Here is a 16,129-nt window from a genome sequence, read left to right as displayed (position 1 = left end):
ATATATAATATATATATATATTATAATATATATTATAATATATATTATAATATATATATATATTATAATATATATTATAATATATATATATATTATAATATATATATATTATAATATATATATATATTATAATATATATATATATTATAATATATATATATTATAATATATATATATTATAATATATATAATTATAATATATATTATAATATATATATTATAATATATATTATAATATATATAATTATAATATATATTATAATATATATATATATTATAATATATATTACAATATATATTATAATATATATAATTATAATATATATTATAATATATATATATATTATATATATATATATATATATTATAATATATATATAATATATATATATATATATATATAATATATATATTATAATATATATATATATATTATAATATATATATATATATATATATATATATATATATATATATATATATATATATATATATATATATATATATATATATATATATATATATATATATATTACTGCTATGTACGATAATTCTATGTAACTATTTGTGTATACCTTAATAAACTTACTTAGAAGCATGACAAGATTAATCCACCGTTCAAGGAATCTATCGTATGAAAATAGATAGCCCTGAACTGGGACGGCTCCAGAAGTTTTGTATAGCGGTGGGGTTGCTTTCTGATTTATTAGGGGGGGGGGGTCTTGTGACTATTATAGAGCTATAAAAACTGCAATGTTTTCTGAAAATCCTTTTATTTGCGTTTTATGAAAAAAATTATCCATAGAAAAAGTACAATTACATATATATGAAATTAAATCAATATGCAAGCCATCAAAATGATATTCACTTTGGCCATATTAACGTAATTTTATATTTATTGCTAAAACATATCGTCGTTCTACTTTCAAATGAAAAGTTCAAGGTAAGTGAAAATTTATAGGCGCGATTCTTTTGTCCTTTGAAGTCACTTTCTGCCATCACTGCTGTTAAAACAAGTTGTCAGCCGCAGGCAATTATAATCATAGGGGGAGCGCTAAACCCGTAGGATTATACAGCGCATGTGGGTGGGGGGGGGGATGGAAGGTATTCGGGCAACTGGAGCACAGATCCAATTCCCTAGATCAAAGCCCCTCACAAGCGTCAAGGAGCCTCCCTTGAGGGGCAACCACAGGCAAGAAGTAAGTGGCATAATTAGAATATTTTCCATCACGGTGAGAGGGGGATGGCTTTACAGGCTGAAGAAAATAAGGTGGGTTTTATGCCCCCCAACCATCCCTTGGCATTATCAATGGACCTAACTTCAAGACAACTACGGCTGTTAGAATGGAGGTGATATTTATACATCAATAGGAGGACCAGAGTATAATTAAGAAAACCTAATGGATTAAATTTAGATAAATTCAGATGTAGTAAGGGTAAACGAAAGCATAGGTTTGGCAAGTATTACTATGGAAGCTGTAGGAGTGTCGAACAATCTGCCAAGTAGTGATTGAATTTGAATTCAAAGTTTATTCTCTATAAAGATTACAATGTTGAATTTACAGAATTTGGTTGTTGTGTGGTTTACATGTAGTTAAATAATGATTACAGAGTACCACTAGAACGCCTAGCCTGGCTAGGCGTTTCGGGCAGACTTAGTTTAATTCTTTATTTTAAAATATTACAAATTATGAGGTAAGTTGGTATTATGGCTAAGTGACTAAATACTAGTTTGTGAGTTTAGCAATGTGAATGTTTTTGTTTTGGCACAGTACATAGTTTCAGTATTGGAGTATCATAGGATTCATTATTTTAAGATTGAGACTAATATTTCTGTTTATGGTCAAATGGGTGAGTAAGTGTGAACCACCAGGTGGTATTCGTGTAGTTAGTTGATGGGGTGTATCAGGGAGATAAGATGTTTTCTAATGGTAGTTTTGAAGGTGATGAATGTGTCTGCAGTTCTAGAGTTCTCAGGTAGGGTGTTCCAGATTTTAGGGCCTTTGACATACATTGAATTTTTGTAAAGGTTTAGTCGGACACGGGGAATGTCGTAGAGATGTTTGTGTGTGGTGTTATGCCTGTGGGTTCTGTCACAACTATCAAGAAAGCGTTTTAGGTCAAGGTTGATATTGGAGTTTAAGGTCCTGTAGATGTAGATTGCACAGTAGTAAGTGTGGATGTACTGAACAGGGAGTAAATTTAGATATATGAAGAGTGGGGGGGGGGGGTGTTGCCAGGGATGGGATTTAGTGATTATTCTTACTGCAGCTTTTTGTTGGGTTATTATTGGCTTTAGGTGTGTTGCTGCAGTCGATCCCCAAGCACAAATAGCATAGGCGAGGTATGGATAAATAAGAGTGGTATAGTGTGAGAAGGGCATTTTGCGGCACGTAATATCGTATCTTGGAGAGGATCCCAACTGTTTTGGATACTTTTTTTGGTTGTGTTGGATATGGGTGCTGAAATTCAGGTTGTCAAGGTATAGGCCTAGGAATTTGCCCTCATTATGTCTGGTAATTAGAGTGTTGTCGATCTTAATGTTAATTTGTGCATCTCCTGCTCTGCTACCAAACATAATATAGTAGGTTTTGTCAGTGTTAAGCTTAAGTTTATTGGCTGTCATCCAAGTCGATATTTTGATCAGCTCCTCGTTAACAATGGTGTTGAGGGTGGCAAGATTAGGGTGAGAGATGACATAAGTCGTGTCGTCAGCAAAGAGAATGGGTTTCAGGTGTTGGGATACGTTTGGAAGATCATTGATGTATATGAGGAAGAGCAGGGGACCAAGGACACTTCCCTGCGGAACTCCAGTATCAAGTGGCCGTGTTGTTGATGCCGTGTCTAATAGTAACATACTGATACCTATTAGTAAGGTAAGATTTGAAATAAGCAAGCGCATGGCCTCTTATACCGTAATGGTCAAGTTTGTGGAGTAGGATGTCGTGCTCTACCGTGTCAAAAGCTTTTCTTAGGTCAATAAAAATTCCTAGTGGATATTCCTTATTTTCCAATGCTGTGTAAAGCAGATCTAGCATTTTTATGATTGCATCATTAGTGCTTTTATTTTTCCTAAATCCAAATTGGCAGGGGTTGAGTATGTTTTGTGCTGTTATAAATGAATATGGTCTCCTGTGCACGAGTTTCTCAAAGATTTTGGATAGCAATGGTAAGTTTGATATTGGCCTATAGTTGTTTAAGTCTGTAGGGTCACCACCTTTATGTATTGGTGTAACCCTTGCCATCTTGAGTAGTTTCGGGAAGGTGCTAGTTTCTAGTGACTTGTTAAAAAGTAATGAAATAGCATGCGAAAGGATATGGGCTGCTCGCTTGTACAGTAATGGTGGGACACTAGACAGATTCCCTGAGTTGTTTTTAAGTGACTTTATAATCTCTGACTTCCGAGGGCTCAGTTGGTGCAAGATAGAAGGAATTTGGGAAATTCCCATCTAGGTAGTCCCCGGCATGGGCATTGGTATGTGGGATTTTATTGGCAAGATTAGATCCTATGGTTGAGAAGTCGTTTATCTTGTTAGCTGTGTCAGTGGGATGTAGTGGCGTTTCATTAGGTTTAGTTAGGACAATATTCTTGTTTTTTTTCAGTTTGTGGGTCCCTAGAATCTGAGTGTTTTCCAGGTCTTTTTTTTATATCTCCTCTAGTGTCTGTGAATCTACTGAAGTAGTATAGTTGTTTGGCTTTATTACTTTGGTGAGAACTGATGAATAGTGTTTAAGAATATCTGTGTATTAAGCCCTGTCTATATTGCTTTTCATATTGGTGTTTCTTGTCAATGGATTTCAGAATGGTGCTAGTTATCCATGGGCAACCAAGCCGTTTGTGATCTGTTTCGTTTTTATAGGACAATGTTTGTTGTATAGTCTAAGTAATTTGTTAAGAAAAATGTCTGTCCAGTCATCAATACCATTGGCCATTGAGAATTCTGTAGGCCAGTCAACAATCTCTAGGTCAGCTGTGAACTTCCTTATTGAGGCCTCGTCATGGAGTCTAAATGAGACTGTTGTATTCAAGTGGTGGTTTACTAATGTTTGCCAGGAGGAAGGTAGGGTAGTGGTCTGTAGTGCTATCTGTGATTATCCCTGATTTAAGGGGGCTAGTATATTGGTCCATATGTGGACTATTATGGTTGCACTTGTCTCAGTGAGCCTGGTTGGTTTAGTTATTGTTGGTATGAGAAGTGTGTTATTCATATTGTTGATGAAATCAGTTACAGGCTGATCATCTAGTAAGCCAAGGTTGATGTTGAAGTCTCCAGCTAAGAAGGTGGTGCTTATTCATTTGTCTGTTATTAGTGACTAATTTCTCACTGAAATTTGGGATGTTTGTGTGAGGTATCCGGTAAATGGCACCGATTGTTATAGGTGTCTTAAGGTTTTTTACAGTAAAATTAGCAAAAATGTATTCCCCATATTCATCACTAAAGCAAGTGGTGCTAATACAAGATAATTGGTTAGAGTAATAGATTGCAATACCACCCCCAACTTGGTTTGGTCTGCAGTTGTGAATTGCTGTGTATCCTGGTAGAGGGTAGATATCTATTGTGTCCTGCTTAAGCCAGGTCTCGGTAAGAATAATGCAGGAGAAGGGTGTGTCTAGTGATTCAAGGAGTGCCAGGAGGTCATCATAGTGTTTGCTTAAGGACCTGATGTTGTATTTAAGTACTGATAGACATTTAGCATTGTTTAGGATAGTGCTGGCTTGTGATGCTGTGTAATAAAGGCAGTTGAAGGTAGCTAATTTCCTGGATAGTTTTAAAAGCCATGTTGGACAAATGTTAGAAAGGCTGGGAAGGACCTGCCTCATGGGCCAGTCACTGACTTTGGGATTATCCCATATAATTTACACGTTACTCGTATTATAATTTGTGTACATCTGTACCTAAATAAACTTTAACTTATTTACTTAGCCAAAGATGAATATTCCAGCTCACCCTCAGGCGAAGTTGTCCAACGGGTGGTTCAGCAAAGGGAATTCCCTTAAAGATGTAAAAGCCTTTGCCATTTCCTGGTTTCCGAAGATACCCAGTGATACTTCCCTGAGATAAATTTATAGAAGAGGTGGGCGGCAAATTCATCATTGCCACGACTGAAACAGCAGCAGCCACCACTCCCACCACCACACACAGCAGCCTCATCTGTTTAAGCACGAATAAAAATTGTAAACATTTTACAATTTACAGTACCGAACAGAACCTAGCATTTTTTTTTTTTATGAGAGGTACACAACAGGTTTGAGAAGTCATACAGGCGCGGATCTAGGAACAAAGTTTGGGGGGGGGGGGGCGACGGCAGAATTTTCGGTTGTTTAAAGAGCATTAGCATTACCGTTTCTCCACTAACGGGATTCTTATTTGTTAATTACTGGCGGACTGACCTAAATGAATGGGCATAACCATCTGCTCTAGGTGCCAGTGTTTCTCTTCGGATCCAAATGAGAGGGCCGATTTTTCCGAGAAAAAAAAAACCACTGACCTTACAATGTGAGGAATTTTGTATCTTATTAAAACTTTATTGAAAGCAAGAATTTAATAGCTAGAGACTTTTACATTAGACATTAACTTAACTGTAGAATATGAATATGAATATATATATATATATATATATATATATATATATATATATATATATATATATATATATATATATACCTGCTTAAGACAGTAAGCATTATACTTTATAATATTACCTATAATAGTAGCCTTAAAAGCAACATGCAAAGGTTATTACACTGAAAGGATTAATCACACTGCAGCCTAAGTAAAGAGAAGACGGCGGTTCCTTTCCGCAAACTTGTTGATCACACGATCAACAGGAACATGTACATCGTTATGGACGGCGAGTAGTGCGAGGCCGTTGAGGCGATCCTGACCTATGGTGCTCCTCAAGTATGTCTTCAGGCGTTTCAGGGCTGAGAACGATCGTTCGGCTTTTGCATTTGAGACTGGCAGGGTCAGTAGGATGGTAAGGAGCTTCGCGTAAATATGTTGAAACTTACCTGGAGTTTACCTGGAGAGAGTTTCGGGGGTCAACGCCCCCGCGGCCCGGTCTGTGACCAGGCCTCCTGGTGGATCAGCCCCTGATCAACCAGGCTGTTGCTGCTGGCTGCACGCAAACCAACGTACGAGCCACAGCCCGGCTGATCAGGAACTGACTTTAGGTGCTTGTCCAGTGCCAGCTTGAAGACTGCCAGGGGTCTGTTGGTAATCCCCCTTATGTGTGCTGGGAGGCAGTTGAACAGTCTCGGGCCCCTGACACTTATGGTATGGTCTCTTAACGTGCTAGTGACACCCCTGCTTTTCATTGGGGGGATGGTGCATCGTCTGCCAAGTCTTTTGCTTTCGTAGCGAGTGATTTTCGTGTGCAAGTTCGGTACTAGTCCCTCTAGGATTTTCCAGGTGTATATAATCATGTATCTCTCCCTCCTGCGTTCCAGGGAATACAGGTTTAGAAACCTCAAGCGCTCCCAGTAATTGAGGTGTTTTATCTCCGTTATGCGCGCCGTGAAAGTTCTCTGTACATTTTCTAGGTCGGCAATTTCACCTGCCTTGAAAGGTGCTGTTAGAGTGCAGCAATATTCCAGCCTAGATAGAACAAGTGACCTGAAGAGTGTCATCATGGGCTTGGCCTCCCTAGTTTTGAAGGTTCTCATTATCCATCCTGTCATTTTTCTAGCAGATGCGATTGATACAATGTTATGGTCCTTGAAGATGAGATCCTCCGACATAATCACTCCCAGGTCTTTGACGTTGGTGTTTCGCTCTATTTTGTGGCCAGAATTTGTTTTGTACTCTGATGAAGATTTAATTTCCTCATGTTTACCATATCTGAGTAATTGAAATTTCTCATCGTTGAACTTCATATTGTTTTCCGCAGCCCACTGAAAGATTTGGTTGATGTCCGCCTGGAGCCTTGCAGTGTCTGCAATGGAAGACACTGTCATGCAGATTCGGGTGTCATCTGCAAAGGAAGACACGGTGATGTGGCTGACATCCTTGTCTATGTCGGATATGAGGATGAGGAACAAGATGGGAGCTAGTACTGTGCCTTGTGGAACAGAGCTTTTCACCGTAGCTGCCTCGGACTTTACTCTGTTGACGACTACTCTGTGTTCTGTTAGTGAGGAAATTATAGATCCATCGACCGACTTTTCCTGTTATTCCTTTAGCACGCATTTTGTGCGCTATTACGCCATGGTCACACTTGTCGAAGGCTTTTGCAAAGTCTGTATATATTACATCTGCATTCTTTTTGTCTTCTAGTGCATTTAGGACCTTGTCGTAGTGATCCAATAGTTGAGACAGACAGGAGCGACCTGTTCTAAACCCATGTTGCCCTGGGTTGTGTAACTGATGGGTTTCTAGATGGGTGGTGATCTTGCTTCTTAGGACCCTTTCAAAGATTATGATATGGGATGTTAGTGCTATTGGTCTGTAGTTCTTTGCTATTGCTTTACTGCCCCCTTTGTGGAGTGGGCTATGCCTAATAAAAATAACTATTATTATTATTATTATTATTATTATTATTATTATTAATATACTCTTTCACGGTAGGCTACCGTAGGCATAGCTCCAAGGCTCCAACCCACTCCACTCTGGCACTGTCCCACAAGGCCCCAAAACAGGCATAAACACAATAGCCTAATGTATTAATCTTGCCCTGGCCCCTTTACCTGGTGCAGTAAGGTCACTGAATGGTTCACGAACCCTTACCCTCTCGTCCTGGTTCGTGCCCGGCTCGCAGTGAGTCAGTATGTGTGTTGGAGCCTTGAAATACCGGGGGACGGTGACTCACCGTCACGGGGTCACGCCGCATCAGCCGTCTGATGTTACCACGTGCTCTCAACATGCAACACTGCTTGACGCTCGCTGAGGCTGAGCCTCGCTCTCTCAGAGCCTGCCTGCCTCTCTGGCTGTTAAGATAAGATTTCGTTCGGATTTTTAACCCCGGAGGGTTAGCCACCCAGGATAACCCAAGAAAGTCAGTGCGTCATCGAGGACTAACTTATTTCCATTGGGGTCCTTAATCTTGTCCCCCAGGATGCGACCCACACCAGTCGACTAACACCCAGGTACCTATTTGCTGCTAGGTGAACAGGACAATAGGTGTAAGGAAACGTGTCGGAATTTCCACCCGCCGGGAATCGAACCCGGGCCCTCCGTGTGTGAAGCGGGAGCTTTAGCCACCAGACCACATTTCTTTCAAGTTAGGACATTTCCACGAATTTTTTTGCCACATCTCATTATTCTCAGCATCAATACAGTTCCAAAATGTTTATTATAAGTATCCAACCTTAAAAAGCATTTTGTATTGTTATGGAGCTAGAGGTATTAGTGGTCTGTAAACTTGCAAAGTTGCGAAACAAATTTAAATGCATCCCAAAGCAGTGGCGTAACTACGGGGAGCCTGGGGGGTCCGCCCCCTCTCCCTCACTAGAGCTGTGGGCCCCCCCCCCACTTGAAAAGGAGTATCTGCATAGTTTTGTGTCTAGAAAAGTAAAAAAAAAAAAAAAAAAAAAATTACACATAGTATATATATACATCGGCTTTAAAATCTCAAATAATTCGGGAGGGCATACCCCCGCCATGTAAAGGATTGGCCCCTCCTTCCCCTCGCCCCAAAATGAAAACCCAGCTACGACACTGGGCCAAAGCCCAAAGAGGGCCAAAGGGGGGGGCCCGGGCCCCCTGGCCCCCTGGCCCCCCCCTTATATCCGCGCCTGAAGTCATACAAAGTACCAGCAGCTATCTTGAGCATTGCATTCGAGCCAGTTTATCTGGTATATAGACTTTCAAAATTTGAAGAGGTAGGCATTTGCGATATTTACTGAACACTGACTGCGTACGCCATTCAGCTCTCATAGCCATAGATTAAAAAAATATGTATTTCGGTTACTCCCTATGAAATTACTCCATGATAAAGTTGAAATGTTAGCCAAGAAGAGTACCCAGAAGGAGAATGTAGAATATAACTTTGGTATAACTGTCTAGCATTAGGAATAATATTATGAGAGAAGTAAATAATGAAAATGTTATAGGAATGCAGTTAGAAGCCTGAGTAGACCTATAACCCACTATGATAACATGAACGTAGATAAGTATGTTTATGGAGCAACTTGCAATGTGAACAGACTGACTGATGTTGTAGTGGCCAGGCTTAGGCTTGGTTACAAGTACTTCTGGCAGTTTGGGAGACACACAGATGATCAAACTAAATGTAAATTATGTGATCAGGCATATGGTCACTCTCTTGAACACTATGTGCTTAATTATCCACTTATTGAGGAATACAGACAGACAGTATAATAACCTATGTGACATGTCAAGATACCTTATTAATGAAAACAAGATACCAGATATACTAAGCAAATTTCCTAAATTTGCTTGCAACAGATAAGTGAACTATAGATATGTAGATATAAATCCATATGTATTCCTGTTAACCCTTTGGGGCCTAGTTCCTAGGCCTTTTGTGTATCTATATGCTCTCGCGCTACCGTCCACAGGATGGATATGGGGTGCACAATAAACTAGCCACTTCGCTGGCAAAATCTAATCTACCTATGAAAGCAAAAAACTCTGCAGAAGATGCAATGTGTATTCCCCCAATGTTTGTAGATGAATGGTTCAGAGAACCGACATGTTGATAAATTAGACATGTGCAACTCTTGGGTATCTATTGAGGAAACGTTTCGCCACACAGTGGCTTCATCAGTCCATACGTAGGAGAAACTTGAAGAACAGGAGGAGAATGAGGTAATCAGTCCCTCAACCTTGAGTCGATGTGTTCAGTCCATTAATCTTGAATAGAATACGGCATATGAGCGGAGAGGCAGCTTATAAACCGTATGGCAGGAGAGGTGCAGCAGTCATAGGTGGTGTCACATTTGTTCAATGTGGAAGTAGGTCGTGCCCAAGAATTAGGCAAGCGAAGAATTCCTAAGTATTAAGATCCCAAGAAGTTGCAGTTTCCTCAATAAAGATACCCAAGAGTTGCACATGTGTAATTTATCATTCCCCCAATGAAACGTAGAGGCGCCACGAGTACGAAGTGTCCGGGGCCCAAGACTGTTCAACTAACTCCCAGCATACATAAGGGGGATTAACAATAGACCCCTGGCTGTCTTCAAGAAGGCACTGGACAAGCACCTACAGTCAGTACCTGACCAGCCGGGCTGTGGTTTGTACGTCAGTTTGCGTGCGGCCAACAGTAACAGCCTGGTTGATCAGACCCTGATCCACTCTGGAGCCTGGTCTCAGACCGAGCCGAAGGGGCATTGACCCCCGAAACCCTCTCCAGGTAAAAGTTTTAAGGAGGTTCAGCCGGCTATGACAAGTTGCCTTCAGAGAGGTAATGCGAGGTTTCCAGGATAACTGACGATTTAGATTTTTCCACCGAAATGGTTAGTTTATTGTGCACCTCTCATCCACCCTGTGGACGGTAACGCAAGAGCATATGGACACAAAATGCCTAGGAACTAGGGCCCCAAAAGGGTTAACAGGAGTACATATGGGTTTATATCTACATATCTATAGTTCACTTCTCTGTTACAAGCAAATTTAGGAATGTGCTTAGTGTATCTGGTATCTTATCTTCATTAATAAGATATCTTGAGGCGTCAATTTGCATTTAGCTTTATCATCTGTGTGCCCCCCAAACTGCCAGAAGTACTTGTAACCAAGCCTAAGCCTGGCCACTACATCAGTGTTCACATTGCAAGTTGCTCCATAAACATACTTATCTATGGTCATGTTATAGTGGGTTATAGATCTACTCAAACTGCATTCCTATAACAATTATTTTAATTATTTACTTCTAATATTATTCCTAATGCTAGACACAGCTATACCAAAGTTATATTCTACATTCTTCTCCTGGGTACTCTTCTTGGCTAACATATCGACTATCATGGAGTAATCCAATGTGCGATGGGATCCACAGCAATTGACGGTCAAACAGAAGGCCGTAAAACCTGACCGTATCACGTTCTGGGATACGCAAACCATGTAGGTACAATGGATTATTAGACAACAGAACGTCTAGTGAAAGTAATTTGGAAAGTTTTAGTACTAGAAAGTTCAAACCCACGAACAGTGGCCCAATTGGAAACACTGTTGACAGCATGCTGGAGAGAAACTGCAATGAACAATCTGGAGAGCAAATCTGGAGAGAGTTTCGGGGGTCAATGCCCCCGCGGCCCGGTCTGTGACCAGGCCTCCTGGTGGATCAGCGCCTGATCAACCAGGCTGTTGCTGCTGGCTGCACGCAAACCAACGTACGAGCCACAGCCCGGCTGATCAGGAACTGACTTTAGGTGCTTGTCCAGTGCCAGCTTGAAGACTGCCAGGGGTCTGTTGGTAATCCCCCTTATGTGTGCTGGGAGGCAGTTGAACAGTCTCGGGCCCCTGACACTTATTGTATGGTCTCTTAACGTGCTAGTGACACCCCTGCTTTTCATTGGGGGATGGTGCATCGTCTGCCAAGTCTTTTGCTTTCGTAGCGAGTGATTTTCGTGTGCAAGTTCGGTACTAGTCCCTCTAGGATTTTCCAGGTGTATATAATCATGTATCTCTCCCTCCTGCGTTCCAGGGAATACAGGTTTAGAAACCTCAAGCGCTCCCAGTAATTGAGGTGTTTTATCTCCGTTATGCGCGCCGTGAAAGTTCTCTGTACATTTTCTAGGTCGGCAATTTCACCTGCCTTGAAAGGTGCTGTTAGAGTGCAGCAATATTCCAGCCTAGATAGAACAAGTGACCTGAAGAGTGTCATCATGGGCTTGGCCTCCCTAGTTTTGAAGGTTCTCATTATCCATCCTGTCATTTTTCTAGCAGATGCGATTGATACAATGTTATGGTCCTTGAAGATGAGATCCTCCGACATAATCACTCCCAGGTCTTTGACGTTGGTGTTTCGCTCTATTTTGTGGCCAGAATTTGTTTTGTACTCTGATGAAGATTTAATTTCCTCATGTTTACCATATCTGAGTAATTGAAATTTCTCATCGTTGAACTTCATATTGTTTTCTGCAGCCCACTGAAAGATTTGGTTGATGTCCGCCTGGAGCCTTGCAGTGTCTGCAATGGAAGACACTGTCATGCAGATTCGGGTGTCATCTGCAAAGGAAGACACGGTGCTGTGGCTGACATCCTTGTCTATGTCGGATATGAGGATGAGGAACAAGATGGGAGCTAGTACTGTGCCTTGTGGAACAGAGCTTTTCACCGTAGCTGCCTCGGACTTTACTCTGTTGACGACTACTCTCTGTTCTGTTAGTGAGGAAATTATAGATCCATCGACCGACTTTTCCTGTTATTCCTTTAGCGCGCATTTTGTGCGCTATTACGCCATGGTCACACTTGTCGAAGGCTTTTGCAAAGTCTGTATATATTACATCTGCATTCTTTTTGTCTTCTAGTGCATTTAGGACCTTGTCGTAGTGAGGTGACAGTCGGCACCTGCTCAAGCTAAAGCAAAGTCGTTAACAGAGTGATGACCAAATATTGGATGGAAGAGACGCCAAATCATTTATAGCAAGGAGAAAAAGGTGTGCTTAGGATACATCCCTGGGGGACACCTTCAGCTTTGACAAAGTCCGAGGAAAGTGTATTCTTAATGCGAACACGGAAATGTATCTCAGTTAAGAAGTTAAAGGAAAAATGGCAGATTGCCTCTGAGGCCTAAGGAGTAGGCCTGGGCCAAGATGTTATCACCAAGTTGTCGTATGCCTTCTCAAGGTCAAAATGGATGGTGATAACCGAGTGGGTATTGGCAAAGGCATTACGAACATACGTATCCAAGCGTAACAATAGGTCAATTCAAATTCAAAGTTTATTCTCTATAAGGATTACAATGCTGAGTTTACAGAAATTTGGTTATTGTGTGGTTTACATGTAGTGAAATTGTGATTACAGTGTACCACTAGAACGCTTAGCATGGCTAGGCATTTCGGGCAGAAATAGAATGGCCCTTACGAAAGTCATAGTGACTAGTGCAGAGACCATTGTGTCTAAATACCACATCAAATGTCTATTTACCAGACGTTCCATCACATTACAAACCACTGGCAAGAGCAGTGGGACGATAGTGGGAGGCATCATGTCCCGTAGTACCCGGTTTGCGGAAAGGGAGAACAATGGCAGATTTCCACAGCTGAGGAAGAACTCCTTGCTTGCCTGCTTGCCTGCTTGCCTGCTTGCCTGCTTGCCTGCTTGCCTGCTTGCCTGCCCGCCTGCCCGAGGCTTGGGGTACAGAATGTGAAGCTGCGGTTAAAACGGAGGTCGAGAAGTGTTAAAGCTCATCAATGGAGGACAAAGAAGGATCCTCACTAAAAGCAGCTGATGCGAGTAAAGGTCCCAATTCGCTCGGTCAAATTGCCAACGTGGGCTACGAGGTGGTGAATACAAAGGAGAAGTAAGGATTAGAAAATGATCGCTGTCATGAAAGTCCTGGAGGACAGACCAGGTTAAGTCTAGTACAGTTGAGGAAGAGCAAACAGATCGATGCGAGAGAGAATAAGTAAGAGGATAAAAGGGGCGAGGTTACCCGCATTTAAAACAGGAGGGAGAGAAGAGAGAAAAACCTCAAACAATGCCGCGGGAGTCACAGTGCGTATAAGAAGGCAAATCACTAATGAATGAATGAATTACAACTTTTCAAAAATTGTTGACCAGTGTCTTCAGTGAGGACGCCGGCCCTTATATACGAGAGTGGTATATCCGATTCCTGCTGCTTCAGCATCACTTGTGCAATTCCCTACAAGCTCTATGCGAATGGGGAAGGTATATACGCATCTTTATGCACCCCCATACCCATCCTGTGGGTGGTAATTAAAAGATTACAGAGGCACATAATGGATCCAGAGATTGGGCCGTAAAGTTCTGATAACTAAAGTTAGTGTTAATGAGCTGTTTATATGTTTATCGTAATGAGTTATTTATACATATGAATTAGGTCACAAATAAACACTACCTTATATTTTAGCAAGGTATGCTTAAAAAAAAAAAAAAAAGTTATGCGTCATTTAGAGTCGGCAAAGTCAACAGACAAGTTTGTCTAGTTTGAGATGACTTACACCATCCTACATATTAAGTCACGATGTGACTTCTTACTTACAAATAAACTAAATGGTTAAAACTATGGCCATAATTTTTAAATGGGTGGACCGGTAAGCCAGTGGAAGGCCTCTGTCAGATGACCAGAAGCTCCAACGGCGGGTCATCACACGACAGATCCGCGTCAGGAAACACTTGTCCTGTTTCCTGACAAACCTTACCTACTTACCCACAGACCCCCATCCCACAACGCACATTAATTCTTGATTAACAAACACTTAGAAGTGCAGTACGTTTTAACCAAAGCTAGGAGGGTGGCTATTTATTTATGTCTTTGCAAATAGTACATTGAGATTATGCATTTACAATAGTGGGTTGCAATGCAAAGAGAGCCTCTATTATGCCTAGGCATTATGTGCCGACTTAACATTATTGGCTTACGGACTACTTAACACTAAAGAATTATATCATAGTTGTACAGCAGATCTATCACTACGTATACTTTTTTTAAAAGTCATCAAGCATATTCATAAACGTTTGCATTACCCATGAGTAATTCTAAGAAACAGGCAACTAAACACTACCCATACTACTGAAAACAAATACAAGCACTTACATTTTTTCCTAAATACAACCAGAACTATTACTTTCACAACAATACAGAGTATAGAAAGAAACTAGCAAGAGAAACGTCAGTGACCACCTTGACAGCCACCAGCTGACTGACACTGACCTTGTCTTGCCTCACTTGAGACGAGGTTAGTGACTTAAAATAAGGTTGGTCGACACAGGGTAATTGGGTCATTAAGGAAGCATGTCAACTGTTCACTATCAGTCAAGAATCGTGCAATCCTTAAGACAGGGACTGTACTAAAATGTGTATATACCCTATTGGTGTGTTAAATGGGCTTAAGTTTAAAGCCTATAGACGACACAAGTCATCAAGGCTACATACAACCTATTCGCCACCCGTAAAAAATACTTTAATCCATACAGTAGAGATTAAGTAAACTTTCAGTGTATATGCATTGAGACACACCTCACTGTGTATATAGTACAAGTTGGAGCTAAGTTTCACGGGATCTAGGGTGCAAAGGTTTAGAATTATTGATTATTATTATTATTATAATCATGGGGGAGCGCTAAACCCGTAGGATTATACAGCGCATGTGGGGGGATGGAAGGTATTCAGACTCGATTCAGGGAACTGGAGCACAGATCCAATTCCCTAGATCAAGAGCCCCTCACCAGCATCAATAATAATAATATAAATTAGATACATGTGCAACTCTTGGGTATCTTTATTGAGGAAACGTTTCGCCACACAGTGGCTTCATCAGTCCATACATAGGAGAAACTTGAAGAACAGGAGGAGAATAAGGTAATCAGTCCCTCAACCTTGAGTCGATGTGTTCAGTCCATCAATCTTGAGTAGAATACGGCAGATGAGCGGAGAAGCAGCTTATAAACCGTATGGCAGGAGAGGTGTAGCAGTCATAGGTAGTGTCACATTGATGGACTGAACACATCGACTCAAGGTTGAGGGACTCATTCTCCTCCTGTTCTTCAAGTTTCTCCTATGTATGGACTGATGAAGCCACTGTGTGGCGAAACGTTTCCTCAATAAAGATACCCAAGAGTTGCACATGTATCTAATTTATCAACATGTCGGTTCTCTGAACCATTCATCTACAAACCTGTCAGACACTGCAACTTCTTGGGATCTTAATACTTAGGAATTCTTCGCTTGCCTAATTCTTGGGCACAACCTACTTCCACATTGAACAAATGTGACACTACCTATGACTGCTACACCTCTCCTGCCATACGGTTTATAAGCTGCTTCTCCGCTCATCTGCCGTATTCTACTCAAGATTGATGGACTGAACACATCGACTCAAGGTTGAGGGACTGATTACCTCATTCTCCTCCTGTTCTTCAAGTTTCTCCTATGTATGGACTGATGAAGCCACTGTGTGGCGAAACGTTTCCTCAATAAAGATACCCAAGAGTTGCACATGTATCTAATTTATCAACATGTCGGTTCTCTGAACCATTCATCT

At 40.9% G+C, this 16,129-nt stretch overlaps 1 protein-coding gene across 5 annotated transcripts in view; it reads right to left on the bottom strand.

The window, feature by feature from the left end:
• LOC128687902 (cocaine esterase-like) overlaps positions 1–14,800 on the bottom strand; it is an 82,735-nt gene extending 67,935 nt beyond the window's left edge. For 3 of the 5 annotated variants that reach the window (XM_070083535.1, XM_070083538.1, XM_070083540.1), the window contains exons 1-2: positions 14,683–14,793; positions 4,950–5,153 (exon numbers count right to left, since the gene is read on the bottom strand). In XM_070083535.1, the coding sequence (XP_069939636.1) occupies positions 4,950–5,153 (204 nt within the window). In that variant the 5' untranslated portion in view covers positions 14,683–14,793. Of the gene's footprint in view, positions 1–4,949; positions 5,154–14,682 lie in introns of all 5 variants that reach the window. The other 2 variants (XM_070083537.1, XM_070083536.1) reach the window with 2 other exon arrangements.
• Between the last annotated feature and the right edge of the window lie 1,329 nt (positions 14,801–16,129).

The sequence above is a fragment of the Cherax quadricarinatus genome, chromosome 10, assembly GCF_038502225.1.
Source record: "Cherax quadricarinatus isolate ZL_2023a chromosome 10, ASM3850222v1, whole genome shotgun sequence".
In the NCBI taxonomy this organism is placed as follows: domain Eukaryota; kingdom Metazoa; phylum Arthropoda; class Malacostraca; order Decapoda; family Parastacidae; genus Cherax; species Cherax quadricarinatus.
This window is presented reverse-complemented; position numbering and strand designations above follow the sequence as displayed.